Source organism: Symphalangus syndactylus, chromosome 3 (assembly GCF_028878055.3).
Source record: "Symphalangus syndactylus isolate Jambi chromosome 3, NHGRI_mSymSyn1-v2.1_pri, whole genome shotgun sequence".
Taxonomy (NCBI): domain Eukaryota; kingdom Metazoa; phylum Chordata; class Mammalia; order Primates; family Hylobatidae; genus Symphalangus; species Symphalangus syndactylus.
In genome coordinates this window covers 110,600,836-110,625,704 of record NC_072425.2, presented here as the reverse complement: position 1 = coordinate 110,625,704, position 24,869 = coordinate 110,600,836, and the positions used below count along the sequence as shown (strand labels likewise).

The 24,869-nt window shown below is 39.8% G+C and overlaps 2 protein-coding genes and 1 long non-coding RNA gene across 7 annotated transcripts in view; 1 reads left to right on the top strand and 2 right to left on the bottom strand.

Moving 5' to 3' along the window:
- Positions 1-3,113: 3,113 nt before the first annotated feature.
- FAM237B (family with sequence similarity 237 member B) lies at positions 3,114-4,959 on the bottom strand. Its single transcript, XM_055272785.2, has 3 exons — positions 4,732-4,959; positions 4,470-4,519; positions 3,114-3,536 (listed from the first exon to the last, which is right to left on the bottom strand). The coding sequence occupies exon 3, from the start codon at positions 3,531-3,533 to the stop codon at positions 3,114-3,116; it is 420 nt and encodes a 139-aa protein (XP_055128760.1). The 5' UTR covers positions 3,534-3,536; positions 4,470-4,519; positions 4,732-4,959.
- Positions 4,960-11,248: 6,289 nt separating this feature from the next.
- LOC129479521 (uncharacterized) overlaps positions 11,249-24,869 on the bottom strand; it is a 57,206-nt gene continuing 43,585 nt past the window's right edge. For 2 of the 3 annotated variants that reach the window (XR_008656715.1, XR_008656716.2), the window contains exon 2: positions 11,249-11,473. This is a non-coding gene — a long non-coding RNA (uncharacterized lncRNA). Of the gene's footprint in view, positions 11,474-12,081; positions 12,856-24,869 lie in introns of those variants that run through there. The other variant, XR_010120079.1, reaches the window with a different exon arrangement.
- The window catches only part of GTPBP10 (GTP binding protein 10), a 43,339-nt gene continuing 38,279 nt past the window's right edge, over positions 19,810-24,869 (top strand). The window contains exon 1 of one of the 3 annotated variants that reach the window (XM_055272777.2): positions 19,810-19,963. In XM_055272777.2, the coding sequence (XP_055128752.1) occupies positions 19,931-19,963 (33 nt within the window). In that variant the 5' untranslated portion in view covers positions 19,810-19,930. Of the gene's footprint in view, positions 19,964-21,851; positions 24,328-24,869 lie in introns of those variants that run through there. The other 2 variants (XM_055272780.2, XM_063636410.1) reach the window with 2 other exon arrangements.

The window sequence follows — 24,869 nt, the reverse complement described above, 5'->3', positions numbered from 1 at the left end:
ACCCCGTCTCTACTAAAAATACAAAAAATTAGCTGGGCGTGGTGGCAGGTGCCTATAATCCCACCTACTCGGGAGGCTGAGGCAGGAGAATCACTTGAACCCGGGAGATGGAGGCTGCAGTGAGCCAAGATCACGCCATTGCACTCCAGCCTGAGCAACAAGAGTGAAACTCCATCTCAAAAAAAGAAAAAATAAAGATTCCATAGAAACAGCACAGGAACTTTAGACATAGATAATTATTATCCCTTGTATCATCTTAATGAAGAAATATTTGTGGGGTCAATATTAGATCCTTTGCCATCTTTTTTCTCCTCAGCCTTAAGCTGTCTGAAAAATAATTGGTTATGAGCTAAGCCAAATGAGCTCAGCATAAACCCAAAGCTGTGAAACTGAGTCTTTACCACGGCGCCACTACAAGAATTGGTGGTTTGTTTCTTAAAACGATCTCTAGACGGTCAAATGATTTTGGATAGGACAAAAGAGAAATACATATTGTCCCTATTCAGCTTCATTTTGACCACCTTTTTTATCTTCTATTTTGATATCATAAAATTGCTTTTGAATTAGATCTTTCAGTCTATCCCTACATTGTCCCACTTCAGTGTCAACTCTGTGAGTCAAGGATTACGTCTGGATTGTTCACTAATATGCCCTAAAGCTTAATGAATATTTGTTGAATGAATGAGTGATGAACAGAAAGAATAAGTTTTTTTATATGCAGATGACACTATTTGTGCCAAAAACGGGGAAGAATTTACGGTATGTAATCACCATCAAAAAGCTTAAGATGAACTGTTTTAAAACCAGATAGCCCAGTTTAGCAAATGTTCTTATTTTTAACCCAATGTAGTATGTAAATTCAATTAAAAGAACTAGAAAACCATTTTGCCATTAACTGGAAGACTAATTTTATTGATTTAAGCTAAAATGTTTATCATCACGTCAATAAAATTGTCATGACAACTATGAGTGATTGAGGACAACTGGTTGAACAATTTTTTTAGACTAAAATTACATGGTCTTGCTTTACAGTATTGAACTTTTGAGCTTCAATCATTTGCCCACAGACTGTAAAAGAGAACTGTTTTTTAAGGAAAACCGTAACACTGCCTCTAGGTACCACTTCAGCTCCTCTGCAGGAAATGAATTCTAGTTGGATAGCTGTCTGGTCATTTTTATGAGAACATTAGCCCTACCCTTCAACCAGTTGATTTTCTGAGCTTAGGGATCCACCCTTAATTGGCAAGATAAAAAATTTTCAATCTAGGAAATTATTAGCCCTACAGTCTTATATTATCTGCTACTCATGCAAAATTGGTTATATGAAATAATATTACTGAACACTATGAGGTCCTTTAATATTGAAAATTCCTAACCTGGGGTTTATGCAGCCCCCTGAAATTACATGCAAAATGTAATTTTAAGAGTGTTTATATATAAAACCCCTAATAAATGGTCTATACATCGTCAGAATTTGAAAGTAGTCAATCATGCAAAGAATGCCCCTCCTTTAATTCAGTTTATTCTTGGATCAAGTCAAACCATCAGACAGTTTGTTACTTGTTCAGTATTATTTTAGCCGATTTTAAAACATTTTATATTTGAGTTTGAGTGTACCGGAATCAGACTGTATAGGAGAGAACCTATCATTGTAAGGATACTTGAAACCAGTGTTGTAAACCATGGTAGCCACTGTGAAAACCTATGGGTCAGATTTTTATTGATTCTTTGTCCTGGAAAAGGCTGGACCTCTGTTAAACATGTGGTTTGGTTTTTCTTGTAAGCATGTGAATCTTAAAACTGTTCATGTGTCCCTCTTTACTATGACAAGTTGGAAACAGACCAAATTTATAGGCACCCTTTATCAAAGGTATAGGCTTTTACGACATGCATTCAAAAAGTATTAATCTAAACCATAACTCCATTGTATTACTTCCCTGTCTTCATGTCCCATTGTTCCAATTTCCTCCACTACTTCATGTTTTCCTTTTCTTCGGTATATTTCTTTAAAGCTTCGCATCCTTTTTGAAATAAGATGTGAGATATAAATAGGCAATATAAAAAATAACTCAGCTAACAAAAATTCTATCAAATTGTACTTTACTAAAATGAAGTTTCTTACTGTCTTTTTGTTTATTGTTCCTTTTTCAAAACAAAGACAATAAAAATGAGAACATAAAAAGGTTTTAGTCCTTAATGCATAGAAAAATACTTTAATATAGAAGATGGCTTGGTAATGAAATGTACATTTCAGAAACCACAAAATATACTACATTAAATATTACTTTTTAGGATAATACTGCCATTAGTTTTGGCACAGTTTAAAAGTCAATATTAATATATAAGATACCTCATAAAACTGGTTACAATTTTATTCCATTGACTATTGTATCTAAAAAAGTCACATTTGCCTTTTAATTGACGTTTTCTTTAAAACAAAGACACTTTAAAAAGACACTTTCTAAGTAAAAAATTATTGAGAAATTATCTGAAAATATTGGAATAATTCAATAGCAATAAAGCAATTACAACAAAAAACGTTTATCAGTATTAAAGAAATAATTTGTGTAACTATGACAAGAAATATTTGACCTCATAAATACAAGTTTTCAGGTCGCTGTCATCTTGCTTGAGGTATTTTCCATGTTTTCTCTTAAATGTAATACTCTCATTTTGTAAAATCTAGTCCTGTAAGATTTAAAAGAAGAAATTGTTAATATTCATTCCAATATGACTCTTAAATTTCCTGCTTTTATACAACCCTATTGAAAAAAATAATTTCAAAAGCCTAAATACATGTCTGATGTTTAAAATTTCTTCAACGAATGTAATATGAATAATTACAGGGTTAAATGGCTTTCTTATGAACTATTCATGGGGAAACAAGGATAATTTTAATTATCTACCAAAGCGTATTACATTCTAAGATCATTTAGAATTGTTTGTACATCAGAGCTTGTGTGGTTTGTAAATAATATAAAATGAGTAAAAATGAGAATCAAAACCTATCATTTTAGGGAAAAAAGCTAAATATGGCAAATTTGTTACCTTGTTGGATAACTTGAAAAAAAATCGGAAGAATTAAATAGTGACTTTTAAAGAAAAGTAAACTGCTATTCTCTTAAATACACATTTAAATTACCTCCTGTTATTTTCTGTGGAAAATTATATTTGGGGGGCATCACCTGTCTTCTGCCCATTCCATGAGATCTTGAAAGCAAGCAGTCTACATACATGTCCCAGAAATCCTGAGCTATGTTTAAGAAGACATTATAATGTCCAGGCCGCTGAGATTTTTGCAAGAACAACATGAAATTCCAAAAAGCATCCACGTTGTGCTCCATCTTGAGTTCCTTGAGATCTATCAATGTCAAAGAGCAAGCTTTCCAGCACTGGAGATCAATGTCTTCGGTGATTCCTGGGCTGATGCTGGCAAGCACTCCCTTTTGAAACTCAAAGTCAGCATTAACCAGATTGATCAGCATCACGCAGCCCAGCTGTAGATAGAACCATCTTCTCGTAGCAAAACACATATTCTATACAGAAAAAAAATGAGGGAGGGTATATTTAACTTAAAAAAGTTATTCAATCACTTGATCTAAAAAACGGTAAATACACATATATTTGCTTTTGATCCAGCCAAATCTGCTTACTAGGTATTCGTTTTTTCTAAGTTACTGATTATCACATCTTCCTTTAGGATATTACAGTTCCGGTTTGATTTCTAACGTTCTGATCGAGAGTCTTTGAAATCCAACACGTTTATGAAAATGCAAAAGGTTCATTTCATCACAGACCTTTAAAACTGGCAGAAACCTTAAAGAGCTTATGCTCCAACCTTCTCCCTTTACCGATTAGATCATTAGTGATACGGTTCTGCAAGTCTTCAGATTCCTGACTGCCTATCCAAGACTCCTACCTACCACAACACATTTCAACTAAGTTTAAGTGGATCAAAATACAGTCCTTTCTACATGTAACCATACGAAGTATTTTGCTGTTGTTGAGATATTATTAACCCAAATGGTACTAGATCTCACAAGCACCGTTTAAGTTTCAAAGTTACTGCTGCTTCCATTTTCATGTATTGAAAAATACTTGTTACGCACTAATATCCGGTGTATTCTTGGCCTTCCTCAGTTCGTTTAGGAGCTGGTTGGAGAAGATGAACATAGACATACATGAAGTGGCACGAAAACAAAGGTGATATAAGGTAGGATGAGATAGTGCAGGGCCCATTACATTCAGCAAAATCTTGACATTTTTCTAAGGCCTCTTTGCATGCTTCCTTGCCAATTGATTGTTGGGTAAAATCGGCCCAAAGCACATAAGAGGAAGTTAAGGACTAAGTGGGCATTGAATTGCCAGACACCTGCTATTCAAGGCTGCTGTTGGAAATGTCCCTCTTACAACATTGACAGCCAACGGGGAGGGATAGGGAGAGAACAGATCCAGAACACAAGACTCACCTTTTTCCCCCCTGTACACTGCCGTCTGCCACCTCCCCAAAAAAGTTGGGCTGAAGAGAGAAATCATACGAAACAAATCTAAACAGGACATTCAAGTCATTTCACATCGTCGAAAATTGTGCAAATTCCCCAGACTGAGCTGAAAGCTGGCAGTTTATGATACATGTTGTATCGGAGGGGCTAGGGTAGAACCAGGGAATTTCTTCCCCCTCACTTTCAGGTTAGCGCCTCCCCCAGTGCCCCCCGCCCCGGGTCAGGTCACCTGGGCGGAGAAGAGGGATCCCACGCGGGAGTCGAGGACCTCTGGTCGACGTCCGAGGCGCGCGTCCCGGCGCCGTGTCCTGGGTGCGCTACGCTGGTTGGGAGGAGGACGGGGCGCCTCCTGCCCAGGAGGAACTAGAGGTTTCAGCGCGGGCGACCCCTGCCCAGGGCACCCTCTGCCCAGCGGACCCACTCCCCGAGGCAGGCGAACTGGGCGAGGCAGCGCTGTGCACCCACCCCGAGCGCTCACTGGGAGCCCGAGCTCGCCCAGCGGAACCGTCTCGGCCGCGGTGCGCTCCGGCGCTGGGAGGCTCTGGCTGGCACTGGCTCACCGCGGGTGAAGCTGCGGGTTCTGCTGCGGCCACGCGGGGTTCCCGAGACAGACCCGCCGTTGGGACTGCGATCCTTTTCTAGAGGCGGAGTGAGGGGGCAGAGCGTGGGTGGCCGCGCTCTCGAGGCCCCTCCCTGACCTCGCCCAACTTCCCAGCCTCCAGACCTCGGGGACCCCTGCGCCCTGCGCCCCTGCCTTGGACGCTGCTCTCGCCTCTCCTGCCCGCCTCCGACTTTCTTGCTATGCCAAAGTCTCAGGGTCTTCTTCGCTCTCTCCTTCTTACTTTGTTCCTTCTTTTTTCCTCGCTGAGAAGATCCATCTCGGCAGTAGTCAGTCCACATACCCAAGTTATCTTCTCCCTCCTCCCACCCGTGCTCCACACCGTATTCTCCTACCCAGAGAAAAATTCTCTTAAGGCTGTGGACTCTATTAAAAGCCTAAACCTCCTTGAACGGTTCTAATCTCTAGCTAAACACCGTTTATTATTAACACTAACACATACACAAGCGCAAACATACCCTTGCTTCTACCTAAATACACACTGGAGGAAAAGTTTCCTTTATCCCTTCATGGATGAAGACTTGAGCAAGTACCTTGAATTTCACATATGTATATTGTCCATCAATCTCAGCCCCAACACATCACTTGGACTATGTATGAGTTTAAGTCTGCCTGCTCTGCCTATAGCCCAGCAGCGATGATCAGATGGGGCTAGGGAAATCAAAGCCAGCTGCCTTATCCCCATTTGCCCTCAGGCAGGCCACCCTTCTCACAGGTTCTTGAGCTGGGATGGTGAGATCATGGGGTGAGATGAGTGCCAAACCAAACAGCCCAGTTCCCCAGTCACTGTCCCCGCTAAAGCTCACTTCTTCCAGCACCCACCATTATTCAAAGCTCCACCCTGTTCTCATCATGTTGGTGGAGCTAACGTGGTCAATCATTAGTTCTGCCCTGGCAATGCCTTTCTATGCCCCTTCTATCTGCAGGACCACCTCCTGCACAAAACAGAACTGAGAAAAGGAGAAAACTTGTTTACTCGGATTAGGTAGGATACACACGAATCCCTCTCACACCAGATACTCTTCTGCTGTAGACTTCCAAGTGTTTCAGTCTGCCATTAATCATGGACTCCCACAATTAGCAGAGATGCAGAGTGACGTAATCCAACATCCCAGCTGAAATGTGAACAAACCACCCTCCCAAGGAATTTGTCCACCCACCAAAGCTGTTGCCCCATGTGACTTAACCTTGGGCACATGTCCCCACTCCCAAAGGAAGCAACCCCTTCCATCTCTGGGTTAATGTTGGCCTTTCAATATTTCCTTCTAAAATGAATTGGCTCAGTTTCTCTGTTGAGTAACCACATAGTTCCTGTCCGTCTTTTTTGAAAGATATACTTTATTTTTCATAAAACGTTTTTATCTGTATACAAGTATTGCAAAGCCTATTGAAAAGTTGTAAAATATAGAAAAATATAAGGAGACAGGTAATAGTTGTCATTAAAATGCATTTTTAAAGAATATTCTAATATTAGAATTAGAGTAGTGTACTAAATAGGAGTACATATTTGGGTATGATTATTATAACACACACACAGGAATGGTATTCTGAATAGATAACTTTTTTTTTTTTTTTGAGATGGAGTCTCGCTCTGTCACCCAGGCTGGAGTGCAGTGGCACTATCTCCGCTCACTGCAAGCTCCGCCTCCCAGGTTCACGCCATTCTCCTGCCTCAGCCTCTCCAAGTAGCTGGGACTACAGGCGCCCGCCACCACACTCGGCTAATTTTTTGTATTTTTAGTAGAGACGGGGTTTCACCATGGTCTCGATCTCCTGATCTCGTGATCCGCCCACCTCGGCCTCCCAAAGTGCTGGGATTACAAGCGTGAGCCACTGCGCCCGGCCTAGGTTTGTTACATATGTATCCATGTGACATGTTGGTGTGCTGCACCCATTAACTCGTCATTTACATTAGGTATATCTCCTAATGCTATCCCTCCCCACTCCTCCCACCCCACAACAGGCCCCGGTGTGTGATGTTCCCCACCCTGTGTCCAAATGTTCTTATTAGAACAGTGGATTTTCTATAAATAAAGCTGGGAAAACTGGTTATCCATATGGAAAATGAAATTAGATTCCTACGTTATACCACCATAAAAATCAAACCCAGGTATATTATTAATTTAAATGTGAAAAGCAAAGCATTTGTACTTTAAAAAGAACATCAGAAGAATATCTTTCTGATCTTGGGGTTGAGAAGAACTTCTTACACCAAACACAAATAGTGCTGACCATAAAAGAATAATTAATACATTTGACTACATTAAAATTAATGTCCTGTTAATCACAAGACACTATAAAGATAAAAAATAATTATATTCTGAGAGAAGATATATTCAGCACTTATAATCACAAATGATTAGGATTAACAGCCACGATAGAAGACCCTTCCATCGAATCAACAAGAAAAAGATAAACACAATAATAGAAATCTGGGCAACAGGCATAAAGAGGCATTTCATAGATTAGGAAACATAAATAATGAATAAATACACACGCATATTCATTATTTAATTGCAGGCAGAAAAGTGCAACAAGGTTAATGAAAATGTGACTCTAGGGGGTTATATGGTAAAGCAAACGCCTAAGATAGCTAAAATTCTCCTAAAGAAGGCCAGATTCAGTGGCTCATGCCTGTAATCCCAACATTTGGAGAGGCTGAGGCAAGAGGATTGTATGAGCCCAGGAGTTCAAGAACAACCTGGGCAACATAGTGGGGCCATGAGATGTGCACTTGTACCCATGAGGCCAAACATTAACAAGTCTGACAATATCAAGTGTTGGGGACTGGGTGTGGTGGCTCATGCCTGTAATCCTAGTGCTTTGGGAGACAGAGGCAGGAAGATCACTTGAGGCTACGAGTTCAAGACCAGCCTTGGAAAGGCCCCTACTCCACAATTTTTTTTTTAACTGGGCTGAGTATGGTGCCATGTGCCTGTAGTTCCAGCTACTTGGGAGGCTGAGGTGGGCAGATCACTTGAGCTCAGGAGTTTGAGGTTACAGTGAGCTATGATCCCACCACTGCACTCCAGCCTGGGTGACGTGGGACTCCGACTCAAAAAATATCAAGTTTCAAGTGTTGGTGAACATATGAAGAATATTAGTCAGGGTTCTCCAAAGAAATAGAACCAATAGGATCTAGCTAACATATGTATATATTATATTTTATATAAAGATATATATATATGAAGACATGTATTATAAAAAATTGGTTCATGTGATTATGGAGGCTGAGAAGCCCCACAATCTGCCATCTGCAAGCTAGAGACTTAGGAAAGTCAGTGGTATAGTTCCAGCCTGAGTCCAAAGTGCTTAAAATGAGAAAAGCTGACAGTGTAAGTTCAAGTCTAGGCCTAAAAGCTTGAGAATCCAGACAGCCAATGGTGTAAGTTCTAGTGTGAGAGCAGAAGAAGACTGATGTCTCAGCTCAATCACTCAGGAAGAATCAGTAAATTCTCCCTTCCTCCACCCTTTTGTTCTATTCACGCCCTGAGTGAACTGGATGATGCCTGTACAATGAATTGGCTGATGGGGAGGGCAATCTGCTTTATTCAGGCTGCCAATTCAAATGCTAGAATCATCCAGAAACACATTCACAGACACACCCAGAAATAATATTTAAACAAATATCTGGGTACCCCATGGCCAGTCAAGTTGATACATATAACTAATCATCACATGAGGCAGTAGGACTCTCGCATAGTGCTAGGAGGAGCATAAATTGGTACAATCAGTCTAGAACACAAACTGGCACCATCTACTAAGTCTGAACAAGTATGTAACTTGCAATAAGTTTTTCAATCCCAGGAATATATCTTGAAGAAATTCTTGCAAATAGGTGACAAGCAACATATCCTAAAATGGAATATTCATGGTAGCATTGTTCACAAAAGCAAAAACATGGAAAAAATCAAAATGATCACTAACGTAATAGATAAATTAACTGGTATATCCAACATTGCAAGATGTTATTTGGCAGTGAAAAGAAATAGACTACAGCTATATGAGTTACAGATTTTAAAATATGAATTGCTGAATATATCATTTTTATAAAGTTCAAAGACAAGCAAAATTAAACCATATATTATTTCTTTACAAATACATACATTTGATAAAGCAGTTTTAATAGTAACGAAGTAATTCACACAAATTCAGGAGAGTGGTTATGTTTGGATGTACGAGGAAACAAGATCTGGAAAGAATGTATAGAGAGCCTCTACAGACAGTGATTTCACTAGTCTTCTTATGCCTATGGTTTCTAACTATATATGTTAGAATATTTAGAATATATATAACATGTATAGGATATATCTGTTAGAATACATATTTTTCTATTATCAAATAATGCATAATAAAACATTTAGAACAATGACAGAAATGACATATTTCAAAGATAGAAAGGTAAAACATAGGCCGGGAGTGGTTGCTCACACCTGTAATCCCAGCACTTTGGGAGGCTGAGGCAGGCAGATCACAAAGTCAAGAGATCAAGACCATCCTGGCCAACAAGGTGAAATCCTGTCTCTACTAAAAATACAAAAATTAGCTGGGCGTGGTGGTACACGCCTGTAGTCCTAGCTACTCAGGAGGCTGAGGCAGGAGAATCACTTGAACCGGGAGGCGGAGGTTGCAGTGAGCCGAGATTGCACCACTGCACTCCAGCATGGAGACAGAGCGAGACTCTGTCTCAAAAAAAATAAATAAATAAAGATAAAACATGGTGATTTATTGCGTAGATATGAGACGGAGCTAAAACAAAAAAGAACGAATGCTTTCAGCATACCTGCTTATGGAGTGACATTGACAAATATGAAAGATTGAAAGGAAGATGATTAGGGGAGAACCAATTTGATTTAGGATGTGTGGTATTAGAGTTGATTCTTGATCTTCTGGAATATCTAAAATTTATCTAGAAATATAACTAGTTTGAGAGGTCTCTGTTTTGACAGAAAATTAGTGCCGCAGTTCGAGACCAGCCTGGCCAACATGGTGAAACCCCGTCTCTACTAAAAATACAAAGATTACCTGAGCGTGATGGTGTGCACCTGTAATCCCATCTACTCAGGAGGCTGAGGCACGAGAATTGCTTGAACTTGGGAGGCAGAGGTTGCAGTGAGCTGAGATCATGCCACTGCACTCCAGCCTGGGCAACAAGAGTGCGACCCTGTCTCAACAAAAAAAAAAAAAGAAAGAAAAGAAAAAAGAAAATTAGTGAATTAGTGCCACCATGACAGTATACATTGATAAAAGAAAGTTGAGATGAATATGAGGACCTATGCCCAAATTTAGGAGCTCATAAACTGCAAATGGAATCAATGAAGGAAGAAGGGAAAGAATAATCAGCCTATGTAAGCTCCAGGGTGATATAATGTCATAGAACCAAAGAGAGGACATAGTTGAAGAACCAGAAGACTGCTGTAGGGTCAAACACTTTAGAGAGCGGTAGGAGAATTGGATTTGAGACAGATTTTTCATTTGGCAAAATAGAAGAGAAGCGGCAAAACTCAGAAGCACACAACACACGTTAAAAGAGTCATGATAAATTTATGTAAATGTTTAGATTTTACAGTTGGTTATTTATAAAGTCAAGTGTATTACCTAACGAATCCACCTAATTTATCATCATAGTCCAAACAAGGCATCTAACTAAGCAAGTATGTTTTCTAAGCCATGCATTTTTTATTAGAATCGTCTTCACGAGCAGCAATATATTCACCATCATCCCGTTCCTAGAATATTTCTATTTTCCCCAGACTTCATCTATGAGTTATATCATAGAGCATCTCTCTCTTTATCTCTGTCACCTGACCCAACTCTAAAGCTGTTTCTACACAATTCAGCTTTACCTCTGCAATTGGGTATCTATATTCACTATACTACTTGACATCCATTTTTGAATGACTATAATATGTTGTCTTTCTTCCATGAGTGCATATAATGTTCTCCTACAAGCTTATAAAAATAATGTCTCTATTTCACATGTTTTTAATGACTGGTATATAGTACAAAGGACACAATAAATATTTTTAGCTGATTTCTATTTCATATCCATGCTATTGCCCCCTCTGAGAGAGTTTTGTCAGCTTTCCACCAGCCACACCCCTTAATTCTTTCAGAACTCCAGTGCTGCCTGAGATTTCCTGGTTTAATCAGGCCAGTAGCCTATTCAATTGCCCACACGCTTCCTACTTTCCAATCACTTAGTGCAGTTTTGTCACAGTTGTGTTAATCCCATTTCTCCTTTATTGAGCATGCTTCTCCAGGAAACATTGCCATCATCACTCCCCACAAAATCTAGAAGGTCACTCCACACACCGTCGGGACATGTTGACTGAATAATGCTGCTCAATACCTACAAAAAGAATAATTTTTCAATTCATTAACTTTTTGACTCAGTATAATGAAATACATTAATTTGAAACATCTACAATTGCAATTGCCTCTAGTAAACTTTAATAACAATGTATTTATCAAAGTGTGATTCAATCACCTTGGGGAGAAAGAAAGCAGGAAATGAAGCTGAAACAAGTAAGTACCCTTCAGAGAAAACAAGCACTTATTGACAGCTAATTGAAGAGAAAGAAGGCATTCTTTTTTCAGGAACACAGGAGAAAAAGATGAACAAAAGACTGTCTCAGAGACAGGAAAAAAATAGTTCAGGAGGGATGTGAAAAAGAGATCACTAGTCCTTGCCTCTTCCAAAAGGGATGATTAGTAGAAAATATTTTGTTATTGTTTAAGAACAAGAAATACAAATTTATCCTAGGACATAAAAACAAACACAAAAGGCATATAAACATCGTGTATTCTAGGATCCTCTTTTCCTTCTTTGCATAATTGTTCAGTGGTTGTTTAAGGATTGCAATATATATCCTTAATATTTCAGACTAGTTAGAGTTAATATTGAATCAATTCATTTAAAATGTAGAAATCTTGCAAGGTATGAGTTCATTTACTCACCTTTTCATCCTTTTCGCTATTTTTGTCAAATGCATTACATTTATACACATTATAAATCCTATGATGCAATATTATCATTTTCAGTGCTCTTTATGTTTTGCCCCGAAGACCTGATTTTCCATCTGGTTGTATTTCTCTTCAACCTGAAGAACTTCTTTGGTACTTCTTATAGTAAGTGTCCACTGGCTACATATACTTTTAGTTTTCTTTATCTGGAAATGTATTTTACTTCACCATCATTCTTTTAGGATTATTTTCACTGGATATAGAATTTAATGTAGTTTTGAGTTTTGTTTTATTCTTTAAAGGTGTTGTTCCACTGTCTTCTGGTCTCCATTATTTTTTTCTGATGAGAAAACATCAATCATTCAAATCACAATTCCCTTATATGTAATGTGTCACTTTTCTCTGACAGCTTTCAAAATATCTTTAGTTTTCTGCAACTTGCTGACAATGTGCCAGGTGTGTGCAATGCAATTCTGACATTACCTAGAGTGAGGTCAAATTTCACAAGTTAAGGGTACAGTTCAACAATTATCAAACTGACTCTCTAAAAGTGACAAATTGGTAGCCAGTGCAAGGGAGAGGTCATTTCCTGATGATCCACAGCTACTGCACTGAAGTATTCACTGAATATAGATGCCAGAGAGAAGGAACTTCCTGGGCATGCACATTAAGAGACAAAATGGCGGAGTATGACCTTCCAAGGGCACACCACCAGAAAAGGGAAAAAAGCCTCAGATGGGCATGTGTACAACTAAACACACTGCGCATGCTCACTTCCCAAGCATGAGTGCACTGCACATGCAGGCAGCCCACTCTAAGGGAAGAATCATGGGAAAGGGGCCAACGTATAAAGTCCTAGGATCAAGGTAAAACACTGCACTTGTTCTTGAAGTTGCCTGATTGGATCTCTTCCAAGTGTACTTTCCTTTCTTTCCTGTTCTAATGCCTTCTTAATAAACTTCCACTCCTGCTCTGAAACTTGCCTCAGTCTCTTTTTTTTTCTGCTTTATGCCCCTCCATCAAATTCTTTATTCTGAGGAGTAAAGAACTGATGTTGCTGCAGACTTGTACAGATTCATCGCTGGTAACTCAGATACCTTCCACCAGTAACACCTTCAGAAACTAGTTGCAAGCCCAGGGTTCCTAGGTCCTTGTTCTTCTGACCGACTGGCTACAAATTCAGGCATTCTCATTGCCCCATTAGGTTCTATAATTTGCTAGAAATGACTCACAGAACTCAGGAAAGTATTATACTTATAGTTTTATTATAAAGGATATAGATCAGGACCAGAAAATGAACAGACCTACAGAGTGCAGTCTGGGAAGGTTCCAAACACAAAGCTTCTGTGTCCTAAGAACATTACTTTTCTAAATTATTAATATATAATTGCCAATCACAGAAACTCACCTGTGCCTTGATGCCCAGAATTTTTACTGGAGTTTTTTTTTTTCTTTTCTTTCATTTTTTTTCTTTTCTTTTTCTTTCTTTTTTTTTTTTTTTTTTTTTTTTTTTGACACACAGTCTCACTCTGTTACCCAGGCTGGAGTGCAGTGGCATGATCTTGGCTCACTGCAGCCTCTGCCTCCTGGGTTCCAGCAATTCTCCTACTTCAGCCTCCCAGGTATCTGGGATTATAGGCACGCACCACCATGCCCAGCTAATTTTTGTATTTTTAGTAAATATGGGGTTTCACCATGTTGGCCAGGCTGGTCTTGAACTCCTGACCTCAGGTGATCCACCCACCTTGGCCTCCCAAAGTGCTGGGGTTACATGTGTGAGCCACCACACCCAGCCTAGGGTTTTGTTATATAGGCATGATTGATTGAATTATAACTGAAATATCAGGGGTTTGGTCTAGGTCCTGCTGCTCGCCGCACAGAAAGCCAGTCACTGAGACAATCATTATTGCCAAGGAAGAAGATTTTAATGGGGTGCTGCTGCCAAGGAGATAGGAGATCAGTCTCAAATCCATCTCCCCGACCAACTAAAATTAGGGGTTTATTTAGCAGGAAAGAAACATAATTATGTGTGGAAAAGCAGGAACTCAGGTAGGGTAAGAAACCAATCGTGATGAATGAAGGGCTTGAACTCTCATTGTCTGGTGAGTTTCAGTTCTTTCATACTTTTTTTATTTTTATTTTTTTTTTTTTGAGACAAGGTCTCACTCTGTTGCCCAGGCTAGAGTGCAGTGGCACAATCACCACTCACTGCAGCCTCACCCTCCTGGACTCAAGCAATCCTCCCACTTCAGCCTCCCAAGTAGCTAGGACTATAGGTGCATGACACCATGCCCAGCTAATTTTTGTAGTTTTTGTAGAGATGAGGTTTCACCACGTTGCCCAGGCTGGTCTCAAACTCCTGGGCTCAAGCAATCTGCCCTACCTTGGCCTCCTAAAGTGCTGGGGTTACATGTGAGAGCTACTGTCCCTGGCCTCTTTGATACTTTTTGAGAGGCCTGGGGGGTCCTTTCCTGAGGAACTCAGATAAAAGATAGGTAAGTTTCAAGCTTTAAGACCAGAAGGGTCAATTTCTATGTTTATCCAAAAAAAACCATCTAGGGGTCTGCTGCATCAGTTTCAGAATCATTGGTCACATGATTGAACTGAATCCCCAGCCCTCCCCACCCCCACAACCCACCACTCACCACCCACCATCCTACCAAGAGGTACAGCTTATATCACATGTAATAACATAGTTTGTCATTCTGATATGGTCAGCCCCCAGCCTGAGTCATCTCATTTGCATAAACCCGAGTGTGATCCCAAGGGCCCATCAAGGATAAAAGACAATTCTATCACTCCAAAAAATTCCAAGGATTGAGAGGTCATCTCCCAGGAACCAGGGACAGAGGTCAAATTCTTTACAACAGTGTGGTTTTCTTTGTATTTATCCAACTTCTTGGGGTTTGCTGAGCTTCTTTTTTTTTTTAAGACAGGGTTTATCCTGTTGCCAGGTGGGACTGCAGTGGCATAATCAGAGCTCACTGTAGCCTCAAACTCCTGGGCTCAAGCAATCCTCCTGCCATAGACTCCCAAGTAGCTGGGACTACAGGCATGCACCACTACACCTGACTCATTATTTTTAATTTTTTGTAGAAACAGCGTCTTGCTTTGTTGCTCAGGCTTGTCGCGAACCCCCAACTAACTTCCCTTGTATTTTACAGGCTCATAGGGGGAAGAGACTTGCCTTGTCTCAGGTGAGACTTTAGACTTGGACTTTTGAGTTAATGAGAGAATGAGTTAGACTTTGGGGGACTATTGGGAAAGCATGATTGTGTTCCAAAATGTGAGAAGGACGTGAGATTTGGGAGGGGCCGGGGGCAGAATGAGATTTGGAAGGGGCTAGGGGAGGAATAATATGGTTTGGCTCTGTGTCCCCAAGTAAATCTCATGTTGAATTATAATCCTCAGTGTTGAAGGAGGGGCTTCATGGGAGATGACTGGATCATGGCAGCAGACTTCTCCCTTACTGTTCTTGTTTTGTTTTGTTTTTGAGATGGAGTCTTGCTCTGTCGCCCAGGCTGGAGTGCAGTGACGCGACCTCGGCTCACTGCAAGCTCCGCTTCCCCAGTTCATGCCATTCTCCTGCCTCAGCCTCTGGAGTAGCTGGGACTACAGGTGCCCGCCACCACGCCCGGCTAATTTTTTTTTTTTTTACTTTCAGTAGAGACGGGGTTTCACCATGTTAGCCAGGATGGTCTCGATCTCCTGACCTCATGATCCGCCCTCCTCGGCCTCCCAAAGTGCTGGGATTACAGGTGTGAGCCACTATGCCTGGGCTCTTATTTTTGTTTTTTATTCATATTATCTAAGAATTCCAATTTACTGTCAGTGGTTATTGCTTTATGAAATCTCAGTAACAAGAAGCAAAGAAAATGAGTTCGGTAAGTGAGAATCCTGAATACATTACCAACTTTTCTGCTCATAAGTCCTCTTGTTTGAACAAACAGGAAGCATTATCATGGAAGTCTCTTCTGATAATTCCACTGCCATTCTTACATCTATAATGATTGAAATAAAGTATAAAAAATGAGACTAACCGATGACTAGTAAGATAGTAGAAGACCCTTAAAATAGTTTGATTCCTCTGGTACAGGTGGTTGACAATGGGGGGTCTTAAAAAATGATTCTACGAATTCTCAAGATTTCTAGAAATGCTTCTTAAAAAGTAACCTTTACATTATATCTTTCAAATTAAAAGCAAAGCGCCTTAACAGCGAAGCAAAATCATGTTCCATAGGAATACATTTCCTCCACTCACTATGAATACAGGTATCAGAAAGATTAAAATTTGCTTCTTTCTGTCATTGACACAACTACTCTGCTTATTCTTGCTTAGTTATTTCAGTACCCATGACAGTGTTCCAGCACATAGCTGAGTATGTGGGACAAATTCAGAACACAGAAATTATTATATTAATGCATGAATAAATGAATGAATAGTTGAAGTATAAGTTCCTAGGAAGAAAGGCAGTAAGATAAATCCACTTTTTTCTCCCTCCCATAGGCCTTGTTTGAAGACAATAATTACATGGCCTGAGGCCATCTCTTTGACAATACTTCATTTTTACTTAAAGAGGTCTTACCTACTATGCAAACCTCATTTGTTTGATCCATTTAACTTCATCATTTGGGAGATATAATGGTTCTCAGACTTGTAATATTTTGATGGCATGAAACTAAAAGAATATTTGATTTGTTACATCTGAAGGATTATAAGGCTAATGAGTAAGAATAACTCTATGCTCCACTTCAGGTGATTCGTATGCTATAGGAGTTAACAATCTGGTTTTTGTCTTTCAACTTTGAATAAATTAACAAATATTCCTAGAGTATCTACTGAGCACAAAGCCTGAGCCAGATGGACCTTGTTAGGGACTCTTGAACAAGCAGAACCAAAAGCATGATAGACAAAAGGTAGAAATCTAATTAAGAGCAGTTGAGAGGATGACACAAGATCAATTGAAATATTCTGCAAGGCCGAGAATGAAGTTAGACACTTTTCATTTTAGTCTGCTGACAAAATTAAGCAATATAACATCACAAAATACTAGATTTGTTAATTATATATTTGTCTATTTTATGCTTAAGTGTATCTACACTAAATACAAGATTAAATGCAACGTGGTGTTAGTATTAGACCCTGGAGTAAAGTCATAGCTGAAAAACCAGTGAAAGCAATTAGAGTCTGTAGTTTAGTTAATAATATTCTAGCAATATTAATTTTTTTAGTTTTGAAAAATGGTTATAAAAGATGTTAACATTCGGGCAAACTGGATAAAGATTACATGGGATCTCTTTTGGCTATTTTTGTAACTTTTCTGTAAATTAAAAATTACTTCAAAATAAAATTATTTAAAATTGTAATTAGAACAACTCTATTAAATTTTTTTCGTAACCCTCATTACTTTGTATTAAAATATGTATATATATATATATTTTTTTTTTTTGAGACGGAGTCTCGCTCTGTCACCCAGGCTGGAGTGCAGTGGCGCTATCTCGGCTCACTGCAAGCTCCGCCTCCCAGGTTCAAGCCATTCTCCTGCCTCAGCTTCCTGAGTAGCTGGGACTACAAGCACCCCCACCATGCCCGGCTAATTTTTTGTATTTTTAGTAGAGACGGGGTTTCACCGTGTTAGCCAGGATGGTCTCGATCTCCTGACCTCGTGATCCACCCGCCTCGGCCTCCCAAAGTGCTGGGATTACAGGCGTAAGCCACCGCGCCCTGCCTGTGTTAAAATATTTTTAAAACCAAATTGTGAGTCATGTCAATGGCTTATTTGGGACTTTATTCAAGACTCTTCAGTGCCACTGACTTTAAAGGTTTGCCCATACATCAAACTGAGCAACCCTAGGGAGGCATTCTTTGCTCTTCATGGCAGAAATACTAGTATTTTCCAACAATGACTTCTGCCTTAGGTCTGAATAGTGTCCTAAACATTTTGCCTCATGTTCCTTTTAGCTGTACATTTTAAAGGGGACAGTTTCCAGTTACACAATGTTTCTTTTACTATCTGGTAACGAGAGTTATAATAAATACTTCAGGCTCTGACCACATTTTATCAGAGGTAAATATCATGCTTTCTTCTTTGTTTACAGTACACAATGATCCTCATCATTTTGAGATATTTCTATATCAATCTCTCATTTTTTTTTTAGTTGCTGCGATCATTTCCTCATGTATATGTTACGTGAAAGAAAAGTATTTGAGATTGTGTTCACTAACAAGAAATAGGCATTGGAAAATAAGTACACTGGGCTCAATACTATTCTGACACAATAGGAAAATCTAGTAAGATAGTAATCTTAATGGCAGCAAATGTTATTAACATTAAATTAAAAACATCTACACAGCAACAACCTAATGTTCATATTAATGAGAGGTGGGAACACTGATGGTAATCAACATCTGTTGCTGGTGTTAATATTCAACATTAAAGAAATCCACAGAGGAAAAATACAACTATTGCATGTTAAATGACAGCTACAGCTTTTCTGATTGATGGTTGTAAGCAGGAGGTCCAGTAGCAGCAAAGTAATCAAGACGGGGTTTTCACATCATGTCTTTCCAAATAATCACTGTCCTAAGTGAGAGGTAGAAGACACTGTCACATTGAGGTATTAGTTTTCACAGTGCTATAAAGAACTGCGCTGACTGGGTAATTTATATAGGAAAGAGGCTTAATTGACTCACAGTTCTACATGGCTGGGGAGGCCTTAGAAAACTTACAATCATGGCAGAAGGGGGAGCGGAAACAAGCACCTTCTTCATATGGCAGCAGGAGAGAGAAAAACGAAGGAGGAACTTCCAAACACTTATAAAACCATCAGCTCTTATGTGAACTCCCTCACTATCAGGAGAGCGGCACGGGAGAAACCGCCCCGCATGATCCAATCACTTCCCTACCTCCCCAGTGGGGATTACAAATGAAGATGAGATTTGGGTGGGGACACAGAGACATATCGTATCAAGGTGTGAAAGGATTCTACGATTTATTAGTTTGGGTTGTTAAGAGTTATACGGCTGGCAGCGCTGTGCAGGGCCCTTTACTTCAGCTGCATACATTTTTTCGCTGCATGAGGGGCTGGGGAAAGTTACTCTCTTCTGGTCCTGAGAAGTAATCAAAGACAGAGAGGGGTTTTCACATCGTGTCTTAATTCTCACAAAGGCACGCTTCAAATGACGGATGAAAACCCGTCTTCCCGACTCCAAGAAGCTACTTTCTGACAGTTGAAAACAAGTTTCTTTCTCTTACTGCACAGGAGAGTCCTCTTACAGATCTCAGATCCTGACATTATTTTCAATAAAATTTTGTGCGGCCCCAAGTTTTAAACTCATTGTCTCCTGGAAGCTTTAGGCGGGAGACTACTCAGCTCGTCACTGAACTAACGGCTTTTGGGGGTTCTTTTTTCCCAGTTGAGTTTCTGTGTTTTTTACACGTTTGGTTTTATGGTCCGTTGTTGGTTTTTTCACGCTGAGGGTGAGGATTCTTAGTTTTCTCAATTAGCATAAAAGCTGCTCCAAGGCTGCTGAGTCTTCAGTTCCATTCCATTCAAAATGTTAATTCCTGAGACACGCAACTTGCGCCCTACTGTCCTTTGTCCCACGGCTTCTCGAGATTATCTGTGTTTTAATAGATAAAACGCCTTCTCTCCCAACCCGTGGGTTGCAACGCACAGCGCATGGGGCTGTTGGCGCTCGAGAGCACCACACGACGCATGCGCCAGTCCGCAGGTGTGGGCGGAGGAGGAACGCGTCGGCGGCCGGGGGTGACGTAAAAAGGCCGCGCTGTACTTCGCTTTGTGCCGCTTCCGCAAGAAGGTTTCCTGGCTTATTGCAGCCATGGTGCATTGCAGTTGGGTGTTGTTCAGAAAGGTCAGTGCGGGTCCCCTCAGCTTGGTCCCCTTAGCGCTGACGGCTCGGGTTCTCCCTTGCTCCCCTGTCTCTCCACGACTTTCTTCGTGGCGGCCTCTTGCTTCCTTGGTTTTCCCATAGACTTCTCCGCCCCTCCTGTAGTCGCGCTTTGTCAGTAAGCGGTGACAATGGTGTGTGTACCTGGCGTGGTTTGGACGGTTGTTCGGGGGTAGGGGCAGGGTTTGAAGTTTTTCAGAGACATCGTGTGCACGTGGCATGAGGAACTGGGATACCTGCCTGCTGTGGCCCAAATGTGGTGGTGGTTTTTTCTTCCTTTAAGTAATGTCCTCAGCCTGTTTTTATGTATTTCTCCTTGAGTGCACTGTTTAAGGTTTTTCTAATGGATTTTTATGAAGACACGAAAGCGTGTAATTGATGTGCCTTCTTGCAGAACATTTAGGTCGATTTTTGTGTAGTGTCTGTCTTAAGAATCGTTTCCGTAAAAATTTACAACTGCTTTGAATTTTTATTTTTAAATCTTGTTAGTAATGTTTTTTGAAACGTTGCCTGCGTCATGTTTGGCCGTTACTTTATTTCTAACGACCAGAGTAAAATACTCCTTTTAAGTAAGACTCCTAAGCCCCTGAATGTGATTTATCTAGAGCAGGAAAAAAGTGTTACATATTTAATGGAACTGTAGAAACTCTCCTCTAGTATATCAGAATGGTCAGTATTTCAACTTTTTTGAAAAAAAAAATCCCATTTGTTTTTTATAATAGCTATCCTAAATGACTAGAGATGTGGATTATGAATTTAAGAAATTACTCCGTAAGTTATTTTGATTTTAATAGCCTAAGAGGTTAATACATAAGTCCTTTACCTACAAGAAGTTCTTGATTTAGTAAAGGAAACAGGTAAACACTAAATGCAGCGTACGATTTATAAAGGTGTAATAATAGAGATATAATCAAATTGCTGGGAGAGCCAGCGAAGTCAGAGAATTGATTAGAGGAATTTAGAAAGACGTTAGAAAATATGACATTTAGGTGGATTTATGATAGGAAAAACAAATGACATTCTAAGTAGAGGAAAAGGATGAGCAGAATGGCATGTAGAAATGGCAGTATTTCATGTAGTACAGAGAAAGGGGAAGAGAAGAAGGGTTGAGCAAATGAAAAGGATACAGGAAGGAACTAGGCATGGTAGGTGAGCCTATCATTCTTGCTACTTGGGAGGCTGAGGTGGGAGGATCCTTTAAGGCCAGGAGTTGAAGACCAGTCTGGGCAACATAGCAAGACCCCATTTTTAAAACAGTCAGGGTGGTGTGGTGCCTGTAGTCCCAGCCATTCGGGAGGCCGAAGTGGAAGAATTGCTTGAGCCCAGGAGTTTGAGGCTGCAGTGAGCTATGATAGTGCCACAGCACTCCAGCCCAGGCAACAGAACCAGACCCTGTTTCAAAAAAAAAAAGATACCAGAAGGGTATTTTAGTAGCTTTGGATATACAGTTGACCCTTCAAGAACATGGGGGTTAGAGGTGCCCCCGCCACAGTTGAAAATCTTCATGTAACTTTCAACTCCCTTCCATAACAACTACTAATAATCTGTTGGCTGGAAGCCTCACTAATAACATAAGCAGTCAGTTGACACATATAAAATATATTGTATATATAGTATATACTGTATTCTTACAATAAATTAAGCTAGAGAAAAGAAACTGTTACTAAGAAAGTCAGAAGGAAGGGAAAATATATTTACTATTCATTAAATGGAAGTGAATTGTAAAGGTCTTCATCCTTATAGTCTTCATGTTGAGTAGACTGAGGAGAAAGAGGAGGAGTTGGTCTTGCTCTCTTGGGTGGCAGAGGCAGAAGGGATGGGGGTGGAGGAGGTGGAAGGGGAGGCAAGAGAGGCAGACACACTATGTGTAACTTTATGGAAGTACATCGTAATTTCTGTCATGCTTTTGCTTTTCTCTTTCCCCCCAAAAAAAGTTTCTATAGGGTACCAATACCTCTTCCACCATTTGCTTTAGTTTCAGTGCCTGTTTCACAGAAGGATGCATGTCATAGAAGAAGTCAAAATCAGTCCTGAATAATAGGAGCCCTTCTGCCAGATTATCTAATGTTGGTTTTTCTGGTAGTTTATTCTGTGTTTTCTTCCTTGTTATCTGGCACTGGATCTGAAGCACTCATCAAGCTGTCTTCTGTTAATTCCTCTGGTTTAGTGTCTGTTAGCTCTTGAGTTTCTTCAAGATCCATTTCTTGAAGTCCTTTACCCACTCTCCCGCCATTTTTGGTATATTCACAGTCTCTTTCGTGATTTCCTTGATTGGCTCTGTTGTAAATCCTGTGAAGTTATATAACACAACACCTGGACAAAGTATTCTTTAGCACAAACTTATTGTTTTGGGCTTATGGCTTTCATGGCTTTTTCAATAACAGTGGCATCTTCAATGATGTAATACTTCCAGATTTTCCTGAAGTTTTCTCTATTGGTGTTCTTTTCCATAGTTGACAGTCCTTTCCATAGAAAATCATGTTTAATGAGCCTTAAAGGTCCTTGCGACCTCCTGATCTAGAGACTGATTTAAAGACATTGTGTTTGGGGGCAAGGACACCACTTCAGTGCCTTTGGTGTTGAATTCATGGGGTTCTGGGTAGTGGGGAGGTGGGGCACTATCTAATAGCAGAGGAACTTTATAAGTCAGTCTCGTATTGGGAAGGTACTTCCTGACTTCAGGGAGAAAGCATCCATGGAACCAGTCCAGAGAAAAGGTTTTTGTTCTCTAGGCCTTCTTATCCAACAAAGACTGGCAGCTGATGTTTATCTTTCCCTTTCAAGATTGAGGGGTTAGCAGGTTTATAGATAAGGACAGTCCTGATTATAAACACAACTGCATTTGCACAGTACAGTAGGGTTAGCCTATCCCTTCCTGGCTTAAATCCTGGTGTTCACTTCTCTTCCTTACTAATGTCTTTTGTAGCATGTTTTCCAGAATAGGGTACTTCCATCAGCATTAACAACCTGATTTGGGAGATACTCTTTCTCCTCAGTGATTTTCTTAATGGCATCTGGGAACTCATCTGCTGCCTCTTAGTTGGCAGAACTGGCTTCTCCTGTTATCTTGATATTTCTAAAGCCAAAGCCAAACCTATTTCTTCTTCTTTTTTTTTTTTTTAAATTATACTTTAAGTTCTAGGGTACATGTACACAACGTGCAGTTTTGTTACATAGGTATACATGTGCCATGTTGGTTTGCTGCACCCATTAACTTTTCATTTACATTGGGTATTTCTCCTAATGCTGTCTCTCCCCCAGCCCCCCACCCCATGACAGGTTCCAGTGTGTGATGTCCCTCTCCCCCACCGTGTCCAGATGTTCTCATTGTTCAGTTCCCACCTATGAGTGAGAACATGTGGTATTTGGTTTTCTGTCCTTGTGATAGTTTGGTCAGAATGATGGTTTCCAGCAGCATCCATGTCCCTGCAAAGGACAGGAACTCATCTTTTTTATGGCTGCATAGCATTCCATGGTGTATATGTGCCACATTTTCTTAATCCAGTCTATCATTGATGGACATTTGGGTTGGTTCCAAGTATTTGCTGTTGTGAATAGTGCCACAATAAACATACGTGTGCTTGTGTCTTTATGGTGGCATGATTTATAATCCTTTGGGTATATGCCCAGTAATGGGATGGCTGGGTCAAATGGTATTTCTAGTTCTAGATTCTTGAGGAATCCCCACACTGTCTTCCACAGTCAAACCTCTTTCTAAAATTATCAAATCATCCTTTACTGGCAATTAATTCTTTATCTTTAGATCCTTCACATTCCTTTTGCTTTTAAGTTGTCATATAGTAACTTAACTTTTTCTTGAATTGTATTAGTCTATGTTTTTAAAATAGCAATCCTGCATCTGCATAAAAGTTGCATTTTTAATACAAGATAAAAAAATCCACAAAAAGTGCAAGGTTTTCACACCTCTTGGCATAGCTGCTGCAGTGGCTTCATGAATTTTTTTCTTTTTTTACATTGATTCTTATTCTGGATTCATTTATCTTGAAATAGCAGGCCATCGCAGCTACAGATTTTAATCTGTGGTACATATCAAGCAATTCATCTTTCTATTATAATGTCATGACTTTACTTCTTGGGAGCACTGCCAGCATCACTAGTGGCATGTTGTATGAGTTCCATGGTGGTGTTCAAGGTTTACAGTATAGCACTGAACATGATGAAAAATGCAAGAGAACTGTGAGAGGTTACTTTTTACTGACTTACAAAATGTACTGGCAAGACGAACTGCTCATGGGGAGATGATTAGCATCACATGGCCTTTTAAGTGGCAACTTGGAACACTTGAGCTCACAGGATAGCTGCAGGAGGTAACTACGAAATTATTACAGTATTCCAGGATGTACTACAGTTAATTTTATGCAGTTATGATTTAATACTGCATTTTTACGTTTGCTTACATTTCTCTTGACTGCAAATGCTGCCATGTAAGATCTGTAAGTGTGTGTGTAAGTTTTGATAAATTTTAAGTTTTTATAATAGATGTGTGGCCAGGTGCAGTAGCTCATGCCTGTAATTTCAATACTTTGGGAGGCCAAGGCAAGAGGATTGTTTGTGGCCAGGAGTTTGAGACCAGCCTGGGCAACATAGCAAGATCTCATCTCTAGTTTTTAAAAAATTAAGATAGATATGTGTATATTTTATGGAAGTAAATGACAAAATAGATTAGTATCTATGTATTTTTTGCACTTGTAACACAACTTTTTTCAATTTTTTTAGTTTTTTCAAATTGTTGCAAAGCTCAAAAAATTTTTCTAATATATTTATTGAAAAAAGTCTGTATATAAGTGGACACACACAGTTCAAACCAGTGTTGTTCATGTGTCAATTGTAGTACTAAGAATTTTTTACT

Coding starts and splice junctions, on each gene's coding strand:
- FAM237B (XM_055272785.2), bottom strand. CDS start 3,533: ATGTGTTTTGCTACGAGAAGATGGTTCTATCTACAGCTGGGCTGCGTG.